The sequence below is a fragment of the Platalea leucorodia genome (genome assembly GCF_965183815.1).
Source record: "Platalea leucorodia genome assembly, chromosome: 1".
Classification (NCBI taxonomy): Eukaryota; Metazoa; Chordata; class Aves; order Pelecaniformes; family Threskiornithidae; genus Platalea; species Platalea leucorodia.
The window spans coordinates 132,280,019-132,305,935 of record NC_138823.1 but is presented as its reverse complement, the minus strand read 5'-3'; the positions used below and the strand labels follow the sequence as shown (position 1 = coordinate 132,305,935).

The following is a 25,917-nucleotide window of genomic DNA, read 5'->3' as shown; positions in this document are numbered from 1 at the left end:
TCAGTTAAAGAAATAAAAAGCATTGAAACTGTAGAATTTTTGTCTCTTTTCCTCAATAATGTTATCTCTGAGGTCTTTTATCTTTCCTCTTATGGAATCATGAAAACGTTTTTGTGGTGCTGTCTTAGAGAAGGAATGCTGCAGTTCGGCAGTGCTGTCTGGTGCCGAGGAACCTCACAGCTAGGGATCCATTCAGGCAGTGCTGTCTCTCTTGGCCTGTCCTATGGTCTTCATGCAGGCTGACATGCTTCTTGATTCCAAAGCTTGTGCAACAAAATTCTACTTTCCTTACTCTTTACATCCCGTGGTAAGCCTGGCTTACTTAGACTAACCGGGTTTTCCCATATTGTATGTTGATCCAAATGTCTGGGCTTGAAGTCTTCATAGGAAAGGGAACATGCAGATTTTGGAAGGGATTCAAGTTCAGGCCTTCCTGAAAGCTGCCCCCTGTACAATGCTTGTGTTTGCAATGTGTCAGTGATTTTCTGAAGTTTGTTTATTGGCAGCCTTGTATCCAGATAATGAACTTTCTGGTAGCATGTCTGAGTCAGAGTGGCCTGCTCTTGGCTCACATCCCATTTCTGGTCTGTGCTTTCTGTCACTTTACACTGCTGACCCAGACTGGCCACTTTTTATTTTACTCAGCATTGTGCCTGAGTAGCTGGCTATGACAGTAGGAACCCTGAATAAAGGCAGAGAGAGGCACCTGGGCACTGGAGGAGTACTGTTCCTGCAGAATTGATTCATGGGGCCATTGACCTTGAAGTAAACATGCAGTGCGCCCTTCAAGAGGTCTCACTTGTGAGGCACTAGGCAGAAATGTTTCTTTCTATATGGAGGAAGTAACAGGATTTACACTGTCATCTAAGTCTCTTATTTTAGCAGGGACTGCTTATTTTAGCAGACCATTGCCTGAGACTAGTGAAATGGCTCAGTTAGGGGTCTCCCAGACAAAGGGAAGCAGCCCAGACATTCATTACTACCCTGCCACATAGGGAGCTTAGAGTCAGTCTTCATGCTTTGGAAAAGAAAATATTCTGCTCCACCCCAATGCATAAGATATAAATGGATATAGATGTCTTGTGCTCTCTTCTCCTTTCTTCTATAAGCATCTGTCTTCCCATTTGTGGTCTCATAAGCAATGTGATAGTATAAACGGTGACTTGCATTAGTGTGTTTTTAACTCCTTTGATGAACTGTTGCAAGTGGGACTGAGGATGCTCACCGGCACGTTGCTTTTTTAGCTTTCTCAACCACAGTTTGACCCACTGCTTGAATACTGTTACCCTGTATTAATCATCTGTACTGCTGAAGCTTCAGATACCGGTGCAGAGTCAAAGCCACATTGTATAGGAACTGTTCAAACATAAAGTACATTTGAGTCCTATAGCCAGTTACTGTGCTGAACAATCTGAGTGTTTGATATTTAATGTATGTATGCTTTAAGTGGAGTAATGTTGTTCAGATAAATCAGCATGGCCCAGGGTAGGCCTCTGCCAATCACACTTCAGAAGCCAAAAGGGTAATAAAACTGCTCAGTTTTGAATTAAGGTAAGCTGCTGGTTTGGATTTTCATTTCCAGAGACAAGCTGTTGAAAGTGTTCTTTAAAGTGTTCATCACCATAAAGCTTAACATTTGTTTCTTCAAAACACTGGAGAAAAACCTAGACAGCTTTTCCATTTCAGATACAGGGATTCAATTATCAGAAACTTGTAAATGCCATTTCAAAAAGGATTTCCTTACATGGATTTTTTTTTTTAAAATCCAATAGAAAAAAAGCAGGACAATCTGGGGACTTTTTATCCAGGGCCATTTTTGGACTATAAGAAAATGACAGCATCTTACTTAGGTGCCCTGCTCCTTGTATGTCTGCAGTTTGAACCCAGAAGTGCTGTAAAGCCAGCAGTGCTGTGGAAGAGTGGGCAGGAATCCATTCCTTCTGTTTTACCTGCAGAATTGCTTAGTCAGTTAGAATAAATTAGACGTGTGTATGTACTCTGCATGACAATGTGCAGGTGTCACTGAATGGCTTAAGCCATTACAGGTAATGATGCATTAGCAAAAAGCAGCTCAACTTGATTTGCTGTGCTTATATACCATGTTATGCTTCATTTGCACGAGTAATATTCGATAGAAATAGTATCTTTTCACTTTTATACAGGCCACACAGAATATAAAAATTGTGGAAGACAATAAATATGGAGTTTTACAGTATAGTTTTATACATTGTTTAGACTAAATCTTTGCATTAAAATAGAATCTGATAATGTTACTGATGCACCCTTGAGGAAGAAAGGCAAATCACTCACGTAAATGGGGGAGGATGAATCATAGAAACTCTGCCAAACTTAAACTGGTATAGTTAGTAAGGAGGCAATAGTCTGCAACGGTAATAGGTCACTTATCAAATATGCAGTGTGCAATAGAGACAGTAAGTTGATGAATTCAGTGGGGTTGTCCTGATTAACACCAGCTGAACATATAGCCAATATGTTTCAGTCTCTGCAGTGCTGCACCATTCACATGAGAGCTGCCAACTTGTTTTATAGAGACTGTTACTCATGCTTCTCAAGGCAAAAGGTCGTTTGAATTGCTGTCACGTGTTGGTGGCAACTTTAAATGATAAGATAAAAAATAAGCAGGTAATCACGATAATTTCCCCCCCTGCAAACCCTGAACAAGTCATTAATCCATTACAGAAGTTCTGTCAACCAGCTGTGTCAGGACTGATTTAGTATACAGAACTTTTGCCTCTGTTTTAGAGTGAACCTTGCCCTGCGCTTAAGTATTATCACAGGGAAGGCTAAATTCTGCTGGCTGAATCTGGTAATACTCTTGCCAGTATTACTTGTGGTGGAAGCATAAGATTCTTAGCAACTGCAGTACTTACTAGTTCCACATCTTCACCTAGTTCTCCAGTTAATATCTGCCAACTGCTTTCATGTAATAGTTATCCAGGATAAGGGGATTCATAGGACCTCTTCCTTAATGGAGACATACTTTATTGTCACACATTTTTATTGGCAAGGAAAATCAGAATTAATGCACAGTCCTCCTGAAAAACCTCAGATAATTTACAGTTTTTGTGGCCTTTGTTACTAAATGACAAAAAATTAATTTCTTTGAGAAATTTAGGGGCTAACACTTTGTGGTCTTTCTTTGCTATCCCAAGTAAATTAATTTAACAAAAAATGCTTACCTGTGAAATCCCAACTATGTCGTGATCCCCAGAGCCCTTTCAGTGTTTCATAGCATATTGGTTGTTCTTGGAGAGAGGTTATGTTCTAGCTCTTTAAAAGTGGAGTTGGGGGCCACTATCTTTGGTGGATTTGGGTAGTATATTTGACCCTTTTCTTCAGCAAACTTAAGAAGTTGAAGGATAAGAAGAAATAGGTAAGGTATGAACCAAATATGTGTGCTGGATGGAAAAGACTATTTTAAAGGTTTGAAATAACATGTGTTGTGCTGCCCTCCCCTCCCCCAATTATCTGTTTAGTAAATGCTAATCAAAGTAAAAGTGTGGTGGAAAAATGTCTTCAGTACAGTATTACTACTCAAGTGGAAGATTCAACAGGTAGATAATTAAGCGGAACTCACTTCAAATAACTTAGAATCAAGTTCTCCATGGTATCCACACCTAGGCAGAACATTACATGCTAGATAAGCTTTCTTTTGTAGTCACAATTATAGACTGCCTTAAAATGGACTGCCGCTTACTGTTTCCCTTGCCACATCTGTAAAACTGTGTGTCTACAAAGGCTGTATCTTTCTTTGTTCACCACTATTTTTTCCTACACTATTCATGACTTTTATCTGTCGTCAAACTTCAGGCTACATCTGTTTGGGAAGAGAACTAGTGTTTAGCCAAGCTGAAGAATAGTCAAAATGTGATCATTTGTGAACAAATTTACTCTTTTGTTTTATGGGCCAGCCCAGTCTCCATCATTACACTGGGGAAGGCAAGGTTCGAGTCAAGGACCATCCACAAAGAGGATGTCTATTTTCTTGAAACCATGAAAGTAGAGGCACCAGCTTGTCAATATGTTAGCAGTACTTGTGGAGAGGTAAGGAGGAGCAAAGATCTGCTGCTGCCCAAACCCATTTCTTTGACGGGCTGCAGAGCGTAATCTGGGCTTCTGAATGAAGCCCTCCCTCCCCCTCCCCCAAATGTATGGTCAGGAGCTATTATTGTTGCTTCTTGTTCTTTTTCTTGTCTCCAGAGCTATTTGGATAGGTCCTATGAGAGCTAGTTAGTACTTAAAGGACTTCAGTCACAGGACAGCCTGCTAGCTTCTGATCTTGTTTATATATTGCTGAGGTGGCTGAAAACTGTCTCTAAAGCTTTTCAGTCTTTGTATGCTTGATGCCTAATTCATGGTCTGCAAGTGTTTGGAACAGTGTAGGAGCTCTCTGTGTAAAAATGTCTCCCATGAAAGAGATGCAGAGGGGTTCAATTTAAAAAAAAGAAGGCATTTTGCTCTTTTCTATATGAACGATGTACTTGCAAGTATGTGTGCTGTCCCAGCTAGTGCACAGCCGCCTTCTGGGAGTTGGAGTACTGACAACTTCATGTCCATATGGATTACCTATAGGGGAAATATTTTAACATGTTCTAATGGAACACCATTGATCAGAATGACAGATGGAGCTGCATTTTAAGCTGTAGACATATGCTCACTATAAAGACAGCTATGCTGGTGGAAGAGGTTCTTTCTGTGAGCTGCTGCTAATGTCTCTTCTACTTTGGGAGACTGACCTCATGGATCTGCACACAGAACTCATCTTCACTCTTTTGGTACAAAATCAGTAGGGTTAGATCAGATCACCCATTTAATCAGCATAAGTTAACCCAGCTGTCTTTCTGGAAGCACTCAATGTGATTATCTGCACCACCAGATCTGCAAGGCTAGTTGTCTCAGGCAGAGAGGTGGTGACAAGCAGCTGAGGGCTGGATCCTATACTAGATGAAGCTGCCTCTGCAGAAGGCCAACTGCCCATGGCCAATTGCAAAAGCTCTGGATTGATTCACACACCAGCAGGGAAGATTCTTATTGCATTTTCTGTGCATGATTTTTAAAAACAGGAACAACAAACAATAAAGCTTGAACAGTGAAGCTGGCCCTGTACTCATAATGTCACCATCAGAGGAATAACTGAGTGCTACTAGATGTCTTATAAAAATGAAACTGCAGTGCATGCTTGGAAGAGCTTAATTTCCAACCCTGGTTCTATCACTGCTTTTTCTCTCCAGTCTTGCTGCCTCAGTTTCCCTATTTACCTCACAACAATGTCGGCATTAACTACATAATAGCTACTCTGAGTTTTGTAAAGGTGAGATGCGGAAAAGGCACAAAGCTTTTAAATACAACCTTCCAGTGTTAAAAGTCACTTGAGTGTGGTCTGGGTTGTCTGTACTTAACTGGAGATTTCTCCTTCAGTCTCTGAGAACTGGAGTGTCTTGATCTCAGTGGAATTCAAACCGTATGGAGGGAACAGCCAATGAAGTTAAAGTGTTTCCTAAGTGCCAGTGGTAGCTGGCTCCTTAGCTAGTAATTCTGAGCCTGCTAAGCTTTGCTGGAAATAGGTCTTGGCCTCCGATGATCCTCCTGTTGTGCAAAAATACGCTTTGCAAGCCCACCTCCACACATGATTAGTGTTTCTTAAATTGACCAATGATCAACGAAAACTGACTAAAAATTACTACTCCTAGCATTACATATTCTGTGGAAAGATTTTGTGTTTGGATGGACAAATATTCCACTAAAAATGGCTCGTGTACCCAATTATATACATAACTGTACAGCACTGTGCTGATGACTGCGAATGGCAGCTAATTAGTGCAAATTGACCTCCTACTTAACATTATCAGCTTTTACTCTGCTGAAAAGCTTCTTATTATCCATGCCAGCGTATGCTTTTTCTGTTTTACACAGTTATTGCCAAACCCTTCCTGGCAAGCACTGCCATGGCACACAGAGGTGCTGGCTTTCTCCTGTCCCAAATTCCCCATAACCCTGTGCGGCGAGCAGCTGCCAAGGACTCCTCATCAGTTCCTGCAGGTTATCTTTAAAGTCTTCCGTTTTGGAAGGACCTGTCAAAATCCCAATATAGTTGAATGCCTCCAGGGAAAAGCAGAGTAAGAACAAAAATTTCGTGCCCTTTTCCAAATCCAATGTATTGTGTAAAACACTCTCAGGGTAAAATGCTGCTGGGGTTAAAAACAAAGACCTCATGATGGCTTACATGGTGTTCTGTAAATAATGAGTGTCTAGGGCTTCTTCTCAGTTTTCGTAAGGGATAAGAAGAGTTGCTTTCTCTCCCTGGACCTTATTCTGCCATCTGTGTAGTGATAAAATATTTTAAATCAGTCAGCTCTCATTTCAGGGGTACCTCTGTTGTCCTCAGCAAAGGTATGGCAGGCATGACTTTGGCCCCAAAATTGCTAGTTTTTGATCCCACTGATGCATTTTTTTCCTTTCTCTTCCATTCTGTTGGACTGTGAAGAATTATTTGCCTGACAGAAGATGTCAGGTACACTAAATAATCCATCTTGCTTTTGTGGGGATTAGCAGCTATGTTAATAGCTCTGCTGGCTTCTGAGGCTACAAGGCATTCACATGAATAGAGTTTATTCATCGTTCTCAGTGCTGAGGTATCCTCCATGGACACTGCAGCTATCAGCACATAGAGCTCTAATTTAAGCCAAGATGCTTAGCTTGACCACTGATATATTCAGATTCTGTCTCTGTTAAGCTTCAGTAGAAGAGAGTCATGACTTCAGTAGTGTTTCTATGTAAGTTTCAAGAATAAATGGTAAACCAACAGAGTGCAGTCTTAACTCTGGTCTTCCTTAGAACAACCACATCAAAAGCCTTCGTAGGGATATTGGGATGGAAAGACTGATGACTGCTTGCATCGATCCCAGTGTCTTGATCCTCAGGTGATCTGAAGTTTGCAAACATTGTGTACCTAGAGATGTGTGTCTGGTAGGGATGAGAGGTGGGAAATGGCAGGCACAGTGGTCTTGGATTGGTTTGAGTTGGCAGGAGGAAGGTCAGAAAGAAAGAAAATTTCCTTATTTTGCATTTCACAGAGTTTTAGCATTAAATATAACACTTTGCAAGATCTGGGAAAGATGCGAGAATCAGAAAGGCGGTATCTTAGTTCTTTAATCCCCTCTTTCTTGCACCCTGTGAAGAATTGACAATGATGATTCCCTTGCAGCTTTTGTACATAATCAGTTATACTAATTCACATTTACTTTTATGTGGCTTAAGGGAAGGAAAATGTGGACTTTAATTCTTGCACAGCTCCAATTAGTAGTAACTGAGTTTGTGCTTGTGAAATCAAAATTTGCCTCTACGAAGACATTTATTTCTGGGAGGAAGGAGGATAAAGCTAAGCTGGAGAATTTTATGGGATACTGAGAACCAGGATTTCATGGAATGCCCACGTTCCTGTGGCTGTTCTTTTCAGCTTTCAGTTTTTCATGGTAGAATAATTAAAAAACTTATTCAAATCGTGGGAATCCTGAAATCATCTGAGGAAAATGAAAGCAGCAGTTTATTCCAGTAAAAGAGACTAGCACCCTATTTGGATTCTTCTAAACTTTACCACAGCTGTATACAGCAGCTTACTGAGGGCAAACTCCTTTCCCCAATTGCTGTATAAAGCAAAGTCACAACCTTATACAGGAGCCAAATTAATTTAATTCCTGAGGCTGTGCATCATGATGTAACGAGATGTCTTACCAAGCTGGGCTTTTCTGAGGCTTCTGTCTCATAAATCTGCTTTATACATACTTTAGATCCCTTAGCTGTGCTTGGTAGATGCTCCCAAACACTTTAATTCACATTAAGTAAAGAGGCCATGAACAACACAGCTGAGAAAACCCAATTAGCCCATAGGCAAGTCAGCAAGATCAGTATTTGTTAGGAGAGTAGGTGTGCTAGGCAAACACTGCTAACCTGCTAAACCTATCATTACATGTTTCATTCGAGGGGTTTTTGCCTAGTAGCATTGCTGCTGCTTATTGACAAGGCACCTGCACTGTGCAATTATGGCTGTAAGAGGAACAACTTGCCCTTTTATTTCATTAAGGAAAGATAAGATATAATGTAGGGGAAGTGTTCTTATTTAGCCAAACTCTCTGGTGGTTTATGAAGCCTATATTAGGGAACAAAAATAATAAATAAGTTACCTGAAGTGACCCACATTCATTTGCACCTCCCACATTTTATCTGAATCAGTGCAATCGGTATACATTAGGGACAAATCAATGTGTAAGCAGCGCAGACAATATTCTGCCTGATACTACTTATTCCATGAGGAATGTTTTGTGTTGCCAGGTGCCAAAAACTGAAAAGGCACCATGAACAAGTGATGTGCAGAATGTCTTTTTAAAAGGAGCAAAGGATAAATCTATCCTCTTACACTTTTATGTAATAAACTTTATATTAATTAACAATGGTATGTGTTATTAGTAAAAATAAACCCTTTTATCCATAATTCAAAACAGAAAGCATGTCCTCTTTCTACTTGCAGAGAAAATACTTATTCATTCCATGCTGATAAATTATTTATGTTTTGCCATGGAGACTTATTTTATGCTTCAAATAAATTTTAAAAAAGCAATCAAAAGAAAACACTAACTTTAAAGGGCAAGAATTTAATCACTGAGGCTAGCTAAGAGTCTCTTGGCATTTGTACCAAGTCAGAAAAATGTCTAAGATTAAAAAATTAATTAATTTGCTTAATGGTTCTTTGTGGTATAATGAAAAAAATAATTTAAAAAATGCCTGAAAGACAATATTACTGGACTAATCTAACTGGTTCGCCTGGAGCTCCAAAATCTTATGTATTTCATGAGGAAGGCTTAATTACCAGGTCTTGCTTGAAAGGGTCTTTACTGTATATGGGTAGGAGAGATTGACTGCTGGTAGTCTTTTTTTAAGCTTTATTATCTGTACAGTGATCAAACAAAGTTTCTTGATTCTACAAGCCATATACCAAAATATTCATATTGCCCCCTCGTTTTTCTCACTGAGGAGGGGGATGTCCCAGATTCATTCCCAAGCAGGAGATGTGAAGTGATAACTTCTCAGGGCTCCTCCCCTTGCTCAGTTTGAGGACAGAGCCGTGTGGGATGTTAATGGGCCCCAGGCGGACTCCATCGTTTCAGCCTTGGCAGTTCCTGTGGGAGCTCTCTTCCTCCCACAGCTGGGGATTACTCAGTAGCCTGGTTAATGACATAGCCGCGGCATGGGAGCTGCACGCAAACCGTGTTCAGGTCACCTGTGACTCAAGAGCTGCAACTTGGCCGCTCCATCATTGGATTAGTCTCCTTAAAAATAGGTGTTGCGCAGTTACAAAGAGGAGATATGCCCCCTTGCTCAAAGAATTTAAATACACTCCTGTGCTTATTTCTTTCCATACTTGCATGGGTGTTTTGAAGATAAACTTCAAGTGCCAGATCGATTTTGTTCACACGTTCTGATACAACATGCAGAAGTCATGCATTTCATTTGAAATCTGTGCTGTGATGCCATGGGACTCAGTGCAATCAACATGAGGTGTGGTATCTCACAAGTTACCGTGACAGCATAACTCATGCCTCGGCTGAGCTGAACAAGAGATCTACTTCTAATGTGTGATGCTACAAAGATAACAGGACTTAATCAAAATGTTGGATTCTGACAACCATTTGTACATTATTACCTTTATAATGACTGGGACTCTGATTCAAACTTTGTGTCTGTCTTCAAAACGGAAAGCTTTTGCAGAAATAACCATACTTACAGAACAGCAATCTTTAAAATTTATTCCACAGATACTTCTAATTGATTTTCCATTTTTACAGTTAGAACTGGTGCTGTATGTCTACTGGTGCTGCAAACATGAAGGAAAATTACAATTGTAACACAATGTGAATTGAAAATAAACACTAAGAAGTATTTTCAATTTCCATTTCCATTCCATTGTGTTACAATGTGAATTGTTACATTGTTCATTGCATTCATTGGACATATTCCTGATACAAATATGCAAAAATAAGGACAGTCAGTCTGCTTTGTGCTCTGGCGTGGCAGAACTACTTGACTGCCTTTGTAGAGCACTTTTCATTATAACACCTAAACTTAAGGCAGCAATAAAATAAGGATGAACATGCATTTTCATGACTTTGCCATGATTTAGAGAAGCTTTGTGAGCCCAGGTTGTAACAGCCAGCAAAGCTTTGCATTTTCAAAGGTGGACAGTTGTTTAGAGTGTTCCTTATATTTTTAAAACTCAAACTGGGTAATCAAGTCTGAAGCCATCCAGAATGGATGGCAGTATAGAAAGGCAGAGCTCTGGCTGGAAGGGAAGAAAGGAATAGCAGCTTTCCCAAATTTGGCACCGAGATGCTTTTGCTGGAGTTCTAGCAGACTTTTGCTGGAGTCTGCCAGTATCACACAAGAAATAGTTCCTAAGTATTATGTTTTCTGCCCCTTTATGTTCAGTCCACAGAGGATATGGAATCTATCAGTCTCTTGAAAAGAAGTCAGACTCAAGCTGGAGGGACTTATGCTCCCAGTTTGGAAAGCCCCAGAACAAATCCAGGGAGTGGTCCAGATGGATACCATCCCATTTCCCTAGCCATGAGTGCACTGTGGGCACTCATCAAACACTTTTTGATAAAATAGGCATAAACTGAGTTTCATGTGAGAGAGAGTACCCTTATGGAAACCCTGGCTTCACCTGCAGTAGTTCTGCAGCTCCCCTCCCGATGTGGTGCCGAGCACTGGGTGCAGGGACACACTTGTTCAGTAATGGTAATAAAAGACACATTGGAACCTGTGTGACCTTCATGAGGAGCTCCCACTTCCCACTATTTTTCTACTCTCCGACACATGGTAGGAGCCTCTGAAGAGCTGTTTCTTCTCTCAGGTGTGGTGTTGGCCTGAGAGTGATGCAGTGTGGGGAGCGTCATGACCTTCAGCTTCTTTTCTAGATAGATAACTTTTTGCTGCTCTTTCCTGTTAATTTCCGATGTACTCTGTAAATTATTAAGAGAATAAGACGTATCACTCTTGCCAGTTTTAACAGGAAGGAAATTATGACTGGAGGATAAAACGTGTAAATTGGCTTTCTCTGCAGCCCTTTATTCTTGCAAAGGAAGACAGTCACTTATCTTGCCTAACCTTAAAACTTGCTTGGTCAGGGAGCTGCAGGGCAGGGGACCACCAGGGGTCAGGGGGCTGGGGGACAGCCAGGGGAATGGAAGTGCGGTGTGGCATGATAAACAGTGAAAGCAGATAAAAACCCACACGGAAAAAAGCCAGGTTTGATTCATTTCATGCTGTCACTGAACCCACCAAAAACCTCATTGGTGTGACTTGTCTTTGGAAGGACAGCTGCAAACGCTCTAGCCTGATGTTGTGTGTGTGTGTAACTAGGGTTCTTGGCAATGGCTGAAGGGTGTTTTTCAAGGCCTTTCAGGATTTTTGCAGTCTTGTTTGATGTGAACTTGAGGATGTATTACACCTTTAGATGGGAGGGGACAACTACTTTTCTCCAGTACATTTGACTGGGAAGGCATATGCGTGTGGCCCACTGCTAATGCACTTAAGCACATCTGCACAAACCCAGTGCTTCATTTTAGTGCAAAACTGCGCAAGGATACGTAGTGTGCATACTTAAGGCAAAGGCATAGTTGTCCCATGAAAGTGTACAGAGTTATTGCAAATGCCTGGTAATTCATTTCCCACAAAAGACAGTAATGGCTCAAAGGAGCCCTCACAGGCTATAAGGTAAATAAACTGAGTGTTAATAGCTCCCAGGTAGGCCTGCAGAGCACCACTCAGAGGGTATTTTTCAGGAAAGGTTCCGTGTGGCTGTCACCACCTAATAGTCCCTGACAGCAGGAAGAATATTTGCTCTGAAGGACCTTAGACTATGAACGTGGAAGATTTTTTTGTGTGTGTGTTTCACTTTTTGTCTTAAAGGATATAGTCTTTCCTTCAATTTAAAAGCCTTTCAAAGACCAAGAAAATACAACCTTATAGGAAAAAAAAAAATGCTCAAGTGAGGACAAAGCATAGACCATAAAATATTTTTAGAGACCCACCATGTTTCATGGTAAGATATGAGTGCAAAATAATGAAGAGAGTATATCAATGTGCTGTTGATGAAATATCCAGAGTCCAAGGTCATGTACTTTTCAGTATGGACGAGGGCAGAGTTTGATCTACTCCTGTGTAAAACCTCCTTCCTCCTTATACAGCTAGCACAAGGACATAGAGTCACAGTAGTCCCTGGTCACTTCCTCTTAGGGAAGCAAATCCCCAGAAAGGTGCCATGATCTCTGCCTCGCCCTGTGTACATGGATGATCCAGTCTGGTGAGCAGCTGGCACGAGGAACGCTCTTGCTATGAAGTGAATGGGTCCCAGAGCATCCTTAACCAAGAATCATTTGAGGTTGGCCAGCCTAGGACTCACTGAAAACACAGCAGGCCTCCTACACCATGCAAAGCGCAGTTTTTAATTCACTCCACAATCTGTCTGTGTTTCTGCTGTTTCAGGGATACCCATATAAATGTCACATAACACGACACTTATCTGACTGTCAAGTCACAGTGAACTAGATTATTCCCCAGCGTCATTCCACTGTAGTCGATGGAGTTTTCTTGAGGATGGATTAGGTAATAAAACAGAACCACCCAGCTTGACTGTGCAATATGAGAGTGCCCACTTTGCATGGATGTTGGTTTTGAAACAACTTTAAAGGTGCTCCATTATCTTACAAAAGTGCACGGGCCAGTTCTTGTCACTTGGTGCTTAGGAAACGTGTAGGAAGAAACCTGTAGAGAAACTTTGCTACTTCCTTGTATCTGGTAATCAAATTCTGCAGAAGCAGCACCACCAATGCTTCTAATGTGCGTTGCTGGTCAAAGGCAATAAGATGTCCCAGTAAAAAGGAGTTTTGGCTTGTACACTCTTGTAGTTAACCAAACTCGCTTCTGCTTGTGCTGCATGCTGTAATGAGGTAATAAAGAGAGAAGTGAAGTGAACCACAAAGAGCAAGGTTGCAGGTTTCCTTGTGTAGCTTCTGTGGCCTCTTTACAGTTAGCTCTCCTGCTTTTCTAAAGTGTCTGAGTTTACACGAAATGGGAAGCAGGTACCTCACATGCAGGGAAGCTAAAAGGAGAGTGGTGGGGTCAAACAATGCCCCTCATAGCCCTGTAAAGATAACTGACAGGAATCGTTGCAGAATTATTCTTGGCTTTCTAATATGGTCTAGCTATCAATGCTAATATGAGAGGCGTTACTTGTTCATTTTCTGCTTTTGAAGAATTTACATTTACACTTTAAATTGCTGTAATCTAAAATCTCAGTAGTTTGATCAAATTTAAGCGTTTTGCTGGTGCCATCAAGTGGCAAAATGTTGGACTGCAGAACTCCATCAGCATCCTAATTCACTCTGCTTTCTCTTTAACAGCAGCAGTGAGGAAAGCAATCTTTGCCAAGCCCCCTCCAAAAATATATCTATATAAATACACCAGAAAAATTGAGTGAAATACACATGGTGTCATGGTTACTTGAGTTACTTCAGTTTAATCTGAATTCTAACTAGTAGAAAGGATAATATTTTTTAGCATTACAAGTTTATAAGTATGGACAACCTGTAAAACAAACTCAGAGACCCTTGTTGAAAAGAGACTAAACTGAAGGGGCACAATGCTGTATTCTGAATTTCCTTCCCAACTGTGTTTGCTCTCCTTTGTTACTAGCTAATCCCTTTTTACAGAACATGGCCCTTTGGATTTCATATCATAGCTGCACTTCATATCAGATGTGCGTAATATCACCAGAGTGGAATGAATGTTCAGTTTGCTGTTATATTCATTAAATGCACAATTTGGTTAACGCACAGTTTAAACTTACAGCTCATCATACATACTCACATCACTTTTTTCAGCTGGGTGACATCACAGTACTGCTCAGTGGGAAGGCCTCTGTGCAAAGAGAAAGCATAAATGTAGAAAGCTTATGCTCTATCTGCTTATAAAAATCCAAATCAATTGATATGTTTTTGTCTTGATTTCTCAGATAACCCTTAATATCAAAACTCATAGATGCTACCAGTGTAGAAATCTATCCTCAGTTTCAAAATCTAAATCATGCAGGGCTGGATTTTGGAGGTGCTGAGCACGCATGCCTGAATCCAGAGTTCCTGAGAATGCTGAGTATTTCCCCCTCGGAAGGCCTGGCCCTTACAGCTCCTCACCATGCACCCCTAACACTCAGTAGGAGCTGTAGGAATGCCTTGAATGGGTGCAGGCTCCAACTTTTGATCCTATAAGGAGTTAAGTTATTCCTACATTATGGGGATCACTTTCAGCCCCTTCTGATGCCAAAAGGCTCCCAGAATCCAGCCAAACTGCTTGGGCCTTTTCACTGAAAAGAATCTGAAGAAAAGACAACACCATACCTGTCGTTGAGTTTAAAAAATGGAAAACAAAGCAGTTAGTATGAGACATCAGGTAAAAAAAACCAACCAAACAAAAAAAACCCCAACAACAGAAGAGAGAGCAAATGGGAGTGCCAAAATGAAGGAAATGCAGTTGGAAAAATCAGCTGTAACCAGTAAGATTTTCCTGGTATTAGAAATAGGCTTATACTCCTGACCTGGCCTTGCTAAAGCTGAGCTTGACCCAAAGAGTCTAATCAAGTGTCTGTTGCTGAAAGGAATGGGTGGCCTTAATTGCATGGCTGAAGAAGAGATGTTGGCTGCAAGAAAGGGAGAGAAATGATGCTGAATCAGAAGGGATTTGTTTGACTGTTATGGCTGGCTCAATGGGCTCCCTGTTATAGCACAGTCCAACGGGAATATGCTCATAGTACTCTGGGTCTGACCACGAGTTCAGAATGGTTATTGTCTTCTCTTTCCTCTTTAAGCACTTTCCCACATTAGCACTGTCCAGTGTAATGCAAGCTTCTCTGCCACAGGTTCTGTCAGTTGAGCAGTGTGGGCACCTAGGGTCAGACTTAGCATTCCCGCTGTCGTGCAAGGCTGCGTGTTCAGACGTGCTGAGCACCTCTGTCTTTCTTAAACTAAACTCACTGAGACTCCTCTCCTGCCCTCTCAGCCCCATCACACCACAGTAGTACCCAACTTCCATCCTGGAGGCCAGGTCCCGTGCACCCTTAAGGCAGGACAGCTGGTGCTGAGGGTGCTTCCTAATGGCAGACTGTGCCACGGGAGGGTGGTGCTCCATAGTAACGGAGCAGCAATGCTCACTTTAGAGCCAAATCCAGGGATTTAAGAGGTCTGAAGGCTGATTTGGGATGATCAATGCATATGTAGGATTGCCATGACACAAAGTCTCTCTCCATCATTAAAATGAAAACCTGCTAACCTGGAAATGCTTAGCTTTTGCCTAGTTCAGCTACTGCGTTTGTGAAGATGAACTTTTCACTACTTCTGTGTTTGATGCCTTTGGGTGGTCTGGCTCAATAAGTAAGTCTTTTGGAGCAGTGCCTCTGCAAAGTGGCAGCAGTTGTATCTGTAGAAGGACGCCTTTATGTTCCTTGTACTTACTTTGAATCAAGAGGTGGATGACTTTTGTATTGGAAACTGCCTCTCCCACTCAGAAGAGCATTGTGTAGTTGTAGTAGTTTGGCTGTAACTTGGAGAGAGGCTTGGCCGTGGGTGATCTCCAGAGATCCCTCCAACCTGAACCCGACTGTGACTCCACCACTTGGAAAAAGAAGCTCTCATGAACTGTTCTCCCTGTGCTCTCCCTGCACCTTGGCATCTGCTGGGGAGCACTGGGCATCATTTCATTTTCCTCTTAAAGCCAGCTGTGCCAGCCCCTTGTTTCTTATGTAACAAAAATTCCTTTGGGTTCTGTAGTTTTATACGTAGGAATTTTTCCAGCATGTATAAAAGCCACAGATTAGTTATGTAGAGGTGCACTGGAAAATACGTTCTTTGCTTTTTTTCTCATAAAATTTCATAGACATCTTACAAAATGATTTAAAAAATGAAGCACAAGCAAACACACCCCTCTTACCACTAGTTTTAGAACCACAGTGTGTGACTCCAGTGCTTGCCCTGTGTACTATACTTCTACAGCCCAAAGTCCTGCACATATATAGAAAATACCAATATCAGCATAATCTAATAATCTTATTTACTAGAAAGTTATATTTAAATCAACTGTAACTGTGGGATTTTATTTAAGTATTTTTGTGTGGTTCTTATGAAAAAACAATATTTCCTCTATAAAAATCAAATAATTCTCACTGTGGATATTTCCTGAAGTTTTATTTACAAGCTGTATTATAAACATATTTATTTCGGCTTCTCATACTTCCCCCACTGAAATTTGTGCCAGTGCTATCAGAGGTGCAGCCACGAAAATACTTCATTTGCATCTTGCCCACTTCAGCTTTCTCCTCTATAATTGTTTGCACTTGAGTAAGTAAGTTTCTAATTAATTTCTATCCTGTATCTCTCATAGGTTTCATTGAGATCAGTGGAGGTGGTGCCATTGGGGATACTGTACCTCTGCTCCTTATCTGGAAGCTAATCTGTGTAATATAGAAACTTGGTGTGGAGGAAAGGCTAATCTAATTTGCTCCTGCAATAGCACTGTCAGGATTGTGAGCATCTGGATATGCTCTGAACAACTCTTCTGCAGTATCACTTTACTGTGAGAGTTGCCCAAGACAAACAATAAATGGATGTCGTGAACATGGGTTTATAAAGTAGTTTGCAAACCTTTCTTCCTTTCTGACTGCTAAGTTGGTTTTCTGAGATGGGGCATGTAGTCGCTGTGACTCATTTACCTTCTCCTTAGGTACTATGCCTGAGTTGGCCAAAACCTTTGCTTGCTTGCAGTGTGAGGGTAGGAATGTAAAGACAGCTACATGGACTATATGCCACCTAGGCATTTTCCACCTTGTGGAAAAGGGAAGGCTTGTTTCTGGACCTCTTTTTCTCTTCAGAGTGGGGTTCACTTGGATGGATCAGGGGCTCTACACGAGTGTGCCTGAACAACAAATAATCCAAGGGATTGCATATTCAGAAAAGAAAAACAGAAGAGTGTGAAAATTCTTGTTTCAAGCTCATTCTGCATTCTTGCACCAATCCTATCACTGTGGGATCACAGCTCCTGGGATGGAAGTCCCATCACCATCATTTAACAAGAGCAAGTGCTGGGTTCTCCACCTGGGATGGGGTAATCGTGGTTATACGTACAAATTGGGGGACGAGAGGTTGGAGAGCAGCCCCACAGAAAGACATCTGGGGTCTGGGTTGATGGCGAGTTGAATATGAGTCAGCAGTGTGCCCTGGCAGCCAAAAGGGCCAGCCGTGTCCTGGGATGCATCAAGCACAGCATAGCTAGCCGGTCGAGGGAGGTGATTGTCCCACTCTACACTGCACTGGTGCGGCCCCACCTTGAGTACTGTGTGCGGTTTTGGGCACCTCAAATGTAAGAAGGACATCAGACTACTAAGAGTGTGTCCAGAGGAGGGCAGCCAAGATGGTGAAAGGTCTCAAGGGCAAGACTTATGAGGAGCAGCTGAGGTGACTTGGTTTGTTCAGTTTGGAGAAGAGAAGGCTGAGGGGTGACCTCATCGCAGTCTATAACCTCCTCAAGGAAGGCAGCAGAGGGGGAGGTGCTGATCTCCTCGTCTGGTGACCAGCAATAGGACACACAGAAATGATATGAAGCTGCATCAGGGGAAGTTCAGATTGGACATTAGGAAAAGGTTCTTCACTGAGAGGGTGGTCTGTCACTGGAACACGCTCCCCAGGGAAGTGGTCATGGCACCAAGCCTGTCAGAGTTCAAGGGGCGTCTGGACGACTCTCTTAGTCCTACAGTTTAGTTTTAGGTAGCTCTGCGAGGAGTAGAAAGTTGAGCTTGATGATCCTTATGGGTCCCTTCCAACTCGAGATATTCTATGATTCTATGATCGTTTTACAGAGAGGCTAGTTCATGATAATGCAGAGAACAAGGACAGGAAGGCATGTTTCCAGTCTTTGAGTCACGTTTTAATGCTTGGACAGTCATGCAGATGCCTAATCTGCATCTTCCATTCCCGTTCTTCAGGGAAGCCTGCAGGGCTGAAGGCTATCCTTGAACTTCTCCAAGTCAGCCCTAAGCAGCAGCATGTTCTGCCTTCAGAGCTTTCCTGTAAGTCAGTAGCAGTGATCTGAAACCTACCTGAGTGTCTGAACAACAGATTTGGCATCACTGTTTGCCTATCTATCTATCTATCTATTTATCTACCAGCTAGTCAGTCAGTTGTTTTTTTTTTATTTTTAACCAATGCTATCATGATGAACAAGAATTTTTGGAACTGGTTTCAGTGGAAGTGGCACCAACCCCATTATATTCTAAAGAAGAAATCGGTTGTGGTAAGAGGCTAGGAGAAGGAGCCCTGAATCAGAAAGCATACGCCAGAGCTCTCCCCTCAGCTGTTGTCTAGACAGATCTCTTCTTTTACAACAGCTTTCTGAAAAATCTGAGCACTGACTTTTCATGTTTATGCCTATGGGATTTGTGGATGCTGTATATTAGGCCGGTAGAGACATTTTTAAGGTCAGGAAGGGTGTTTGGGACAACAGCCAACAGTAAATAATTATCAAATGATGGTCAAAAAGAAAATATGGAAATTTGGAACTTTAGGTGTTTCAGCAAAACACTGTGTGGAGATTTGTGGGTACCAATATATTCCCATGTTAATATTTAGGGCATTGTGAAAAGAGCAGAAGCTTAAATTGCCCATTTTTGGAATGCAGATATTTGCACATCTCAGTCTACATTGCTGTCGAACCTATTAGCTGTCTGTTGCTATTCTTGTTAAAAACACTTCACTTCTTAAACATTTTGACTGTGAGAAATGTCTAGCCTACCTTGGCCAAGGGTCTACACCTCTACTATAAGGTTGATGTACTTTAACAAATGTACATGGAGACTTATCCTTTGCCCTGTTGTCTTCTGGCAGTACAGGTAGTGCAGTTCCTCCATGCTCCCTTTCTGCTGCCCAGGGAAGCTTGCAGCAGTGAAGGGATTCCCTGAACTCTTTATATCTGAAAGAAAAAAAACCACCAAAATGTCCTTTAATGGCAGCAACAGTGATGCTTACTTGAAATCTTTTAAACAGTGACAACTTGGCATTATTTTCTTGGCTCTGAGTTACTCAGTCTTATTCTGGGTAATGCTATTGCTGTGAACTGTCACTAGGAGAACTAAGTACAACACTGATATTGGCAATTGTTTAATGAAGGTTGAATCAAGTCTGTCATAGTTTGATCAGTAAGAGCAAGAAAGAAGGTGCTAGATACGTGTAGCATGTACATCTTACAGCATAATTGAGTCTCAGCTGCCAGCACAGAGAAACCTGCACTGTCCCTTCAGTACTACGTAAGTGGCATATGGGCAGCAAATATATGCAATGGCACAGATGGAAGCTTTAGCATCTAATTCCCACTGATTTCAGAATTTGTTATTTGTGGCTTTGAAAACCTCCCCTCTCCGTTTCTAGAAAGGGGTGAGAAATGTTACTGTTTAGTAGCTGTAATTCACACTGAATGCAAGCTGTGTCAGGCAATTCACATGGATGTGCTAGTGGCTGAGGATATTCAGTACATTTCCATACATCTGTGTCATTTGAAATCAAGCAGTTCGATGTGTTTAGATGCATGTTCACCTCACATAGTTTTGGTTTACAGTGTTGTAAAGACGGACACCGAACTCACTGAAATTTAAGGCTTCCTTTCCTTTTGGGTGGCAACAGATTTCCAGTCAGAACACATGCACAGCCAACCATCCTCTTATTAAGGAGATAAGTAAGTCCTGCGAGGAGCAGAGAGTTGGACGCGATGATCCTTATGGGTCCCTTCCAACTAGAGATGTTCTATGATTCTATGATTCTATAAGAGCCAAAGTGAGTGATTTAAATTCAACTTAGTTGTCAGGGATTTTCTGAAAACCTTATCAAGGAAGTAACAAATCGTTGTGGTATGGGAGGGCAATGGTCACCCTCGGGATGCTTTACCGGCGTGCTCTCTTCATTCACATGAAACCAGAGAGAGTGATGTTTAGGTGAATGGGTTGGGAACCAGCAGCCATGTCTGTGTTTCTTGTCAGCCCTTCCATCACTGAGTGGCCCCGATTCTTGCTTTAGCTAGACGTCATCTGTACTACCATCTTTTTCTGATATTGGGTGTTTCTTTACTTTGTTGGCTGTGGTGTAGCCACTGCACTGCTATCACAGCACAGGCTGTGGTGAATCGTGCAGATATTCCAACTTGCTCCCAATTACCTTGGGTTTCTCTGCCCTGTGCTCCAAAGTATGGTGTTGCTCTGGGTTTCTGGATATATGATTCCTGATGGAGCAAGGTGTATCAGCTAAAGAAATCCTTGTTTAAGCAGAGATGTTATTAATCTTTGCTAGTGTTGATCATTACTTTGGACATGGAGAAAGAGGGTGTTTTTCATTAAGCTATACTGGGAAAAAGTGCCACTCTGCAGGTACTGGTTAGATTCAGGCTTATGGTGTTTTTCAGGTGTAAGGTTCCCCTAATTCTGACTTCTCTTACATTGATTCAAAGGTAGAATAACATCCCTGAGCCCACATGTCCTAAAATGTGAGGGGAAACAGGCTTGTTATGTGGCTATGAGCATTTCAATGAACATTACAATTCTGACCTTCGTTATGCATATAGGCTTTTGAGGAAGAAAAACTAATGGCTACAAAAACTTCTTCTTAGAGTACGTTTAGACTCAAACTGTGGCAGAGTCCTAGATATCTAAACAGATCTTCTTAGGGAAATTTATGGGAGAGACCATGATCTACAAGACACAGACAGTGCTGCTGTGTTGTGTTTTGTTCTCTCAGGTTCCTTGGCAGCGCAGTGCCCTCCTATCATGTAGTTCCTTCCGTGTGGTTCAGCACCACTCTGCTGCTGCCTGATGCTGTTCCTTTATCCATTTTGCCAGGATGTGAAGAGCAATATGTATCGTACGATGAGGCAAAATAAGGATCTGATGTGCCCTAGATTATCAGAAAACTTTTCTGTTTTTAAGTTTCTGAAAGAACTCAAGCATCCATTTCTTAAGTTCTGCCTAAAGCCTTGTTTCCCCTTTCTGAAAGTAGGTGAGCAGATGCCAAGTCACCTGCCTGGCTGCAGTGTTTGTATTCATTAAGCCGACTCTCACTGGAAACATTAATAAATCATCCGTGTTGACTGCTATCTATAGGTTACTAAGTTGCAGAACAACCACTTTGTTTTAGACAGAAGAGAGAAGCATTGCACACAAAGGTCTGATCATCCATTCAGCCCAAACAGGACTTTGTTAAGCTTAAAATGTTTCCAAGTTGCCTTCTCACAAAGAAACATTTACAGCTGATATTGATCCAGTGATGCTGAAGATCTCAAGGACACAGAAAAAAATGCCTCTGCCCAGAGAATATCAAATGAGGGCTAGGGTGAACAAAGTTTTAGAGTGTATCACGAACAGTCCTTAAGAGTCTCAGCAATATAATCAATGATTTAGTAGAGACTATTACCATTTATAACTTCCACAATTGTAGATTTATTCTGAATTCTGACAGCCAACTTCCAGCTTTCTGGCTCTTTTGTTCTGATGAAAAAAAAAAAAGCTAGCATTCTGGGATTAGAACATTAGTTTGCTAATGCCTCCTTTATTTTTAAAAAGTTACTTTTTTCCCTTCAAATTTGTTCTGTTGTGGGGAGCTCAAACCAGAGTGTCTTACATTGTTGAGCTTGTGAAGGGCTCCAGTAACTGATTTGATCAGTGCATGAAGCCAACACATCTGAGGGGGTGTGTTGCCAACAGCATCCAGAAGGTCTGTGGAAGGAGAGTTCTTAGAGGGATAGGATTGGGACCTGCCCCTGTATGAGTTCACATAGGGTGCATTCACACTGGCATTTTAATTTGGATCAGGAGTGCACTTTTGACATGAATCTCCCAATGGTCTCTATTTTGCAGTGCCTTCGTCTTGGAGTATATGAACTGGGTTTCTTCTGGATGAAATGAACTGGACGATGTGCTCCAGGAACACACCAGGAGGGCACCACAGCCACAAATGGACCCTCAGTCCCTGGAATCACACTAGAGGTAATACAAAGTAAAGAGCAACTTGACATGCGTTTTTTTCTGGACCTCAGATCCTCAGCACCAACTATTGCGCTCTGCATATCTTCTCCTGTAGTCCACAATACTTGCCAACGTAGACATAGTCACTGATCAACATACTGATTTGGAATTCAGTGAATTTTTTGGCGGGTGGGAATGGCTGAACTTTTTTTTAATTAACTCTTGCCCAATAAACATATAAATAACTATATACATCATCTTAGTATATCAACACTGAATCTGACTATCTGATCATAGGGTAAAATCCTTAGGGTACTTTCTTTGTATATATATAACCTAGCATTATACCAATACACAGACATGCCTCTGGTTATTCATGGGCGCTGTTTATCAATGCGAATATTGGTAACAAGTACGCTAGTCCAAGATGATAATGTAATAAATTCATAGATGCAGTATTTCTAAAAGCCGAGAACAACTGTTCTGTTTATTTATTTGCTTGTAATTATGTGACTAGAAAAAAATGCACCATTTTAAAAACATGTATGATACTGTAAAACAGGCAGCCACATTCTTTTCAGGTATAAATTGGTGAGTTCATGTGAGTGTGTGTTTACATTAGCAGGAAAATGTAGCTTACTGCCTGTATTACAATACAGGTTTTCCTGTTCACAGAGAAAAGAAACGTTACGACCTGGCCATGCCTATTTCTTGTTTGTGTTTCAATGTTGGGTCTGACATAGTTGTCATCTGAAAGATGCTTTGCCGGTGCGTTCAGATCCTGACATCGCAGCCCATTCTGAGCTTAATTTTTCCTTTTGCTGGGTATCCTGTGTAGCCAAAATGAACCTTTCCTGTACATTCACTAAAATTTAGATCAGACCTATAATTCAGTAAACTTTCAAGTCTGTCAATAGTTAAAACAGTTCAGATGGAAATTCACCCAAATTCCTGTAAGGCAAGAAATACAACAAAAACTTGCCTCAGGGAAGATACATAAGTGGGAGGCATCAAGGCACAGTTTGACAAGTGTGATAATCCAATAATATCAAAATACTCTGACTGGAATTCAGATGTTGAATATGAGACATTACAAATAATGGAATAAGTTAGCAGTAATAGTAAACCAGAAGGCTGTCAGTAGGATGGAAACTAAGAATTGATTTTGCTAACAACAGAGATAAAATCTCACATGAAAGAACACTGGAGGACTTGAGGCTAACTGTGGAATCTGTTATGCATGTAAAAAAATAGAAATTTAGATTAAAAAAAAATTTGTCATGAGTACTGAGTAGCATGGAGATTCAGCTTTCCAGAACTTTAAAAACTGCAGGAATTCTGCCATATCCTGCCCCCTAGCTAACAGTATAATTGGGCCTCTAAAGTATAGTAAAAATGCACTGATTCCTGAAACTTCCTGATTACACATTGATGACTATGAAAGCAAAATGCAGGCTTCCTGTAATTTTAATTTTTAATTTTAAAGTTTATCTCAATAATTCTAGGTCAACCTGTAATCTAGGGGAAAAAAAAAGGTTCAAAAGAGGAGTAGATCAAAGAATAATATGTTGGTTATCGGTTTTTTAAATATGCTAATTTTTTCCAAATTAGAAATACAATATACATGTTGGTTTTACTCTTTATGAAAGTTACTTCAGGAGATTTTGAGCTCTAAAGCCATAGTATAACATAATTTAGCAGTCCTCTTTTCAGGTGTAATCAACGTATTTCCCAGGGAACTGACAGACTATTGCACAAAGTAGAAAACATTTTGTTTCATTAAAACAAAAAGAAAAAATTGTGTCTTGCCAGAAAAACATAACCATTAGAAAATACTTTCGGTAACAGCAAATGGGTATCAAATACTTCTAATAGAATCATTTACCTTTACAAGTTCTGTTCTTACCTGTCTTGTGAGAAAGTTGGACGAGAAGGAATTTGAAGTGGAGTTAGTATCTCACTGGACTGAAAGGTTCTTGATAGGATTTCAGTTCCCTCAATTTCTCTGTAGTAGTGGGACAAGTCATGGAGCAGCATCATGTTTCGTATTTGAGCTTCTAGGGGAAGATACAGGGATAAAATACCAAATATCAAAGGTTTTGTTAGTGCATCTGGATGCTGAGGAGGAAACATAGATGAGTTCTGCCTAATTTTGTCAAGTGTCAACAGGAAATGGTAGTTGCTTTTACTACTGCTACTCTTTATTTGTACCAGGTTACAAAATAAAACAAAAAAAGAGGGAGGTTAAAGAGGTGCGATACTGTTCCTTTGCATTACTGATGAACAGAAGCTAGAAATAAAGTTTCAAGTAATGGGAGGAGAAAGTTTGCACTTGCACTTGCACAAGTCTCACTTGTGAAAGTATCACTTCGTGAATTTGGATTCACTGTAAAGTTCCAGTCCCACTCTGAAAACGATGATAATAAACCTGTGATACTTTTCATAGAAAAGTATTTTTTGTCTTTCTACCTCTGTGCTGAGAAGAAATGCTTTATTCCTCCTTTCACTTGAGTGAAGTTGTATTTCAACACTGCTTGATTAGCTCTCTGTGAGGAGAGGTGCTATATTAGCTCAGTATAAACCCCTCTGCTCTCTAGAACACCATGCAGGCATTTATATCTGAACAAGTTGCTTCTGTTTTGAGCTGCTCTGTTGTGCAAGAGAAAAGCACCAGGACTTGTACTTTCTACCTAGTGAAGCTCTAGTTCACAGCGTCAAGAGTCTTCTCTCAAAAACACCAGCAACTTCTTAGATGAAGTATATGAAGAGGCACTAGTGCTTCCTCCCCCTCCACCAGGAGCCAGCAGAGCATTCCCTTGTATCTGTGCCCTGCTTCCCCTGGGAGAATCCTCACTCTTCCTGTGGAAGCCCTCAGGAGCCTCTTTGCTCTATGACAAGCCCAGTAGGGGTGTGTAATAACTTTTAGTAGAAGTTCACAGGTACAAAGGGAAGCACTGAATTCACTCTGCTCTCCACAAGCTGTGACAAGGCTCTTTTTGACTAAAAACCAATGGCTCATCACATGGAGAAGGCTGAGAGGCCTTTGTTTTACCTCACATTTTGAGTTGTACCTTTAAGCCACTTCTGCATTGCTCTGCACTTAATGGTCTGCTAGCTTTTGGATATGGATCTTACAGTAGCAAGAGGAGTCTGAGGAGAGTCTCAAGGAGAAAGAAGTAATATACATTCATCTCACTGGTACATGTTTGCTATCCTGACTGGCAAAGGTTTGACAAAAAGGGTATTTTGATCAAGCCCTCTTCTTCTCAGGCATATGTCAGTGAAATGCAAAAGATTTTGCTTTGCTTTATTAAAATAGGAAATTAATTTGAAAATATTTGAAATATTTTGTTCTTCTAGGATGTCTGGGGGTTTGGGCCATATGTATTGTAAGAAAAGAAGCCAATGTATCATGTTCAAGTGAAAAAAATCAGATGAATTCTGTCATGCTGGCAGTTTCTGGAGTGTTGAGTGGTCTGCTATGGTATCTACATGAGCACTACGGGAATCTTATACTGGCAACTCAGATTCAAGTACTACTGGTTTGCAAAGAGAAAAATGTTCAGAGTTGTCGATTCGCAATCTGCAAGTGGGCAAGAAACAGAAGCCAGACTTTCCTTCCAGCAGGACTGCTGTGCTTCTGGAACGTAATGCAGTTCCAAGTCCACACTGTTCAGACCCTAGCAGAATTTCCTCTCTATCCAGCTTGATTAATCTTTCTGGGAAATGTTTTCTGGCTGCCAGAATTACCGCTGGGGCCTGTGACTAGTGGCTTTTTTTTGCCCCACCTGTTGCAC

The 25,917-nt window shown here is 41.1% G+C and overlaps 1 protein-coding gene across 1 annotated transcript; it reads right to left on the bottom strand.

The window, feature by feature from the left end:
• On the bottom strand, positions 1-24,160 carry SPMIP4 (sperm microtubule inner protein 4; the record flags this gene model as incomplete). The annotated part of the gene is given in 9 exon segments (XM_082329475.1): positions 1-149; positions 152-221; positions 333-608; positions 707-829; positions 2,892-2,924; positions 2,927-2,981; positions 3,255-3,364; positions 6,841-7,075; positions 24,027-24,160. Coding segments are annotated over 9 exon segments (1,185 nt in total).
• Between the last annotated feature and the right edge of the window lie 1,757 nt (positions 24,161-25,917).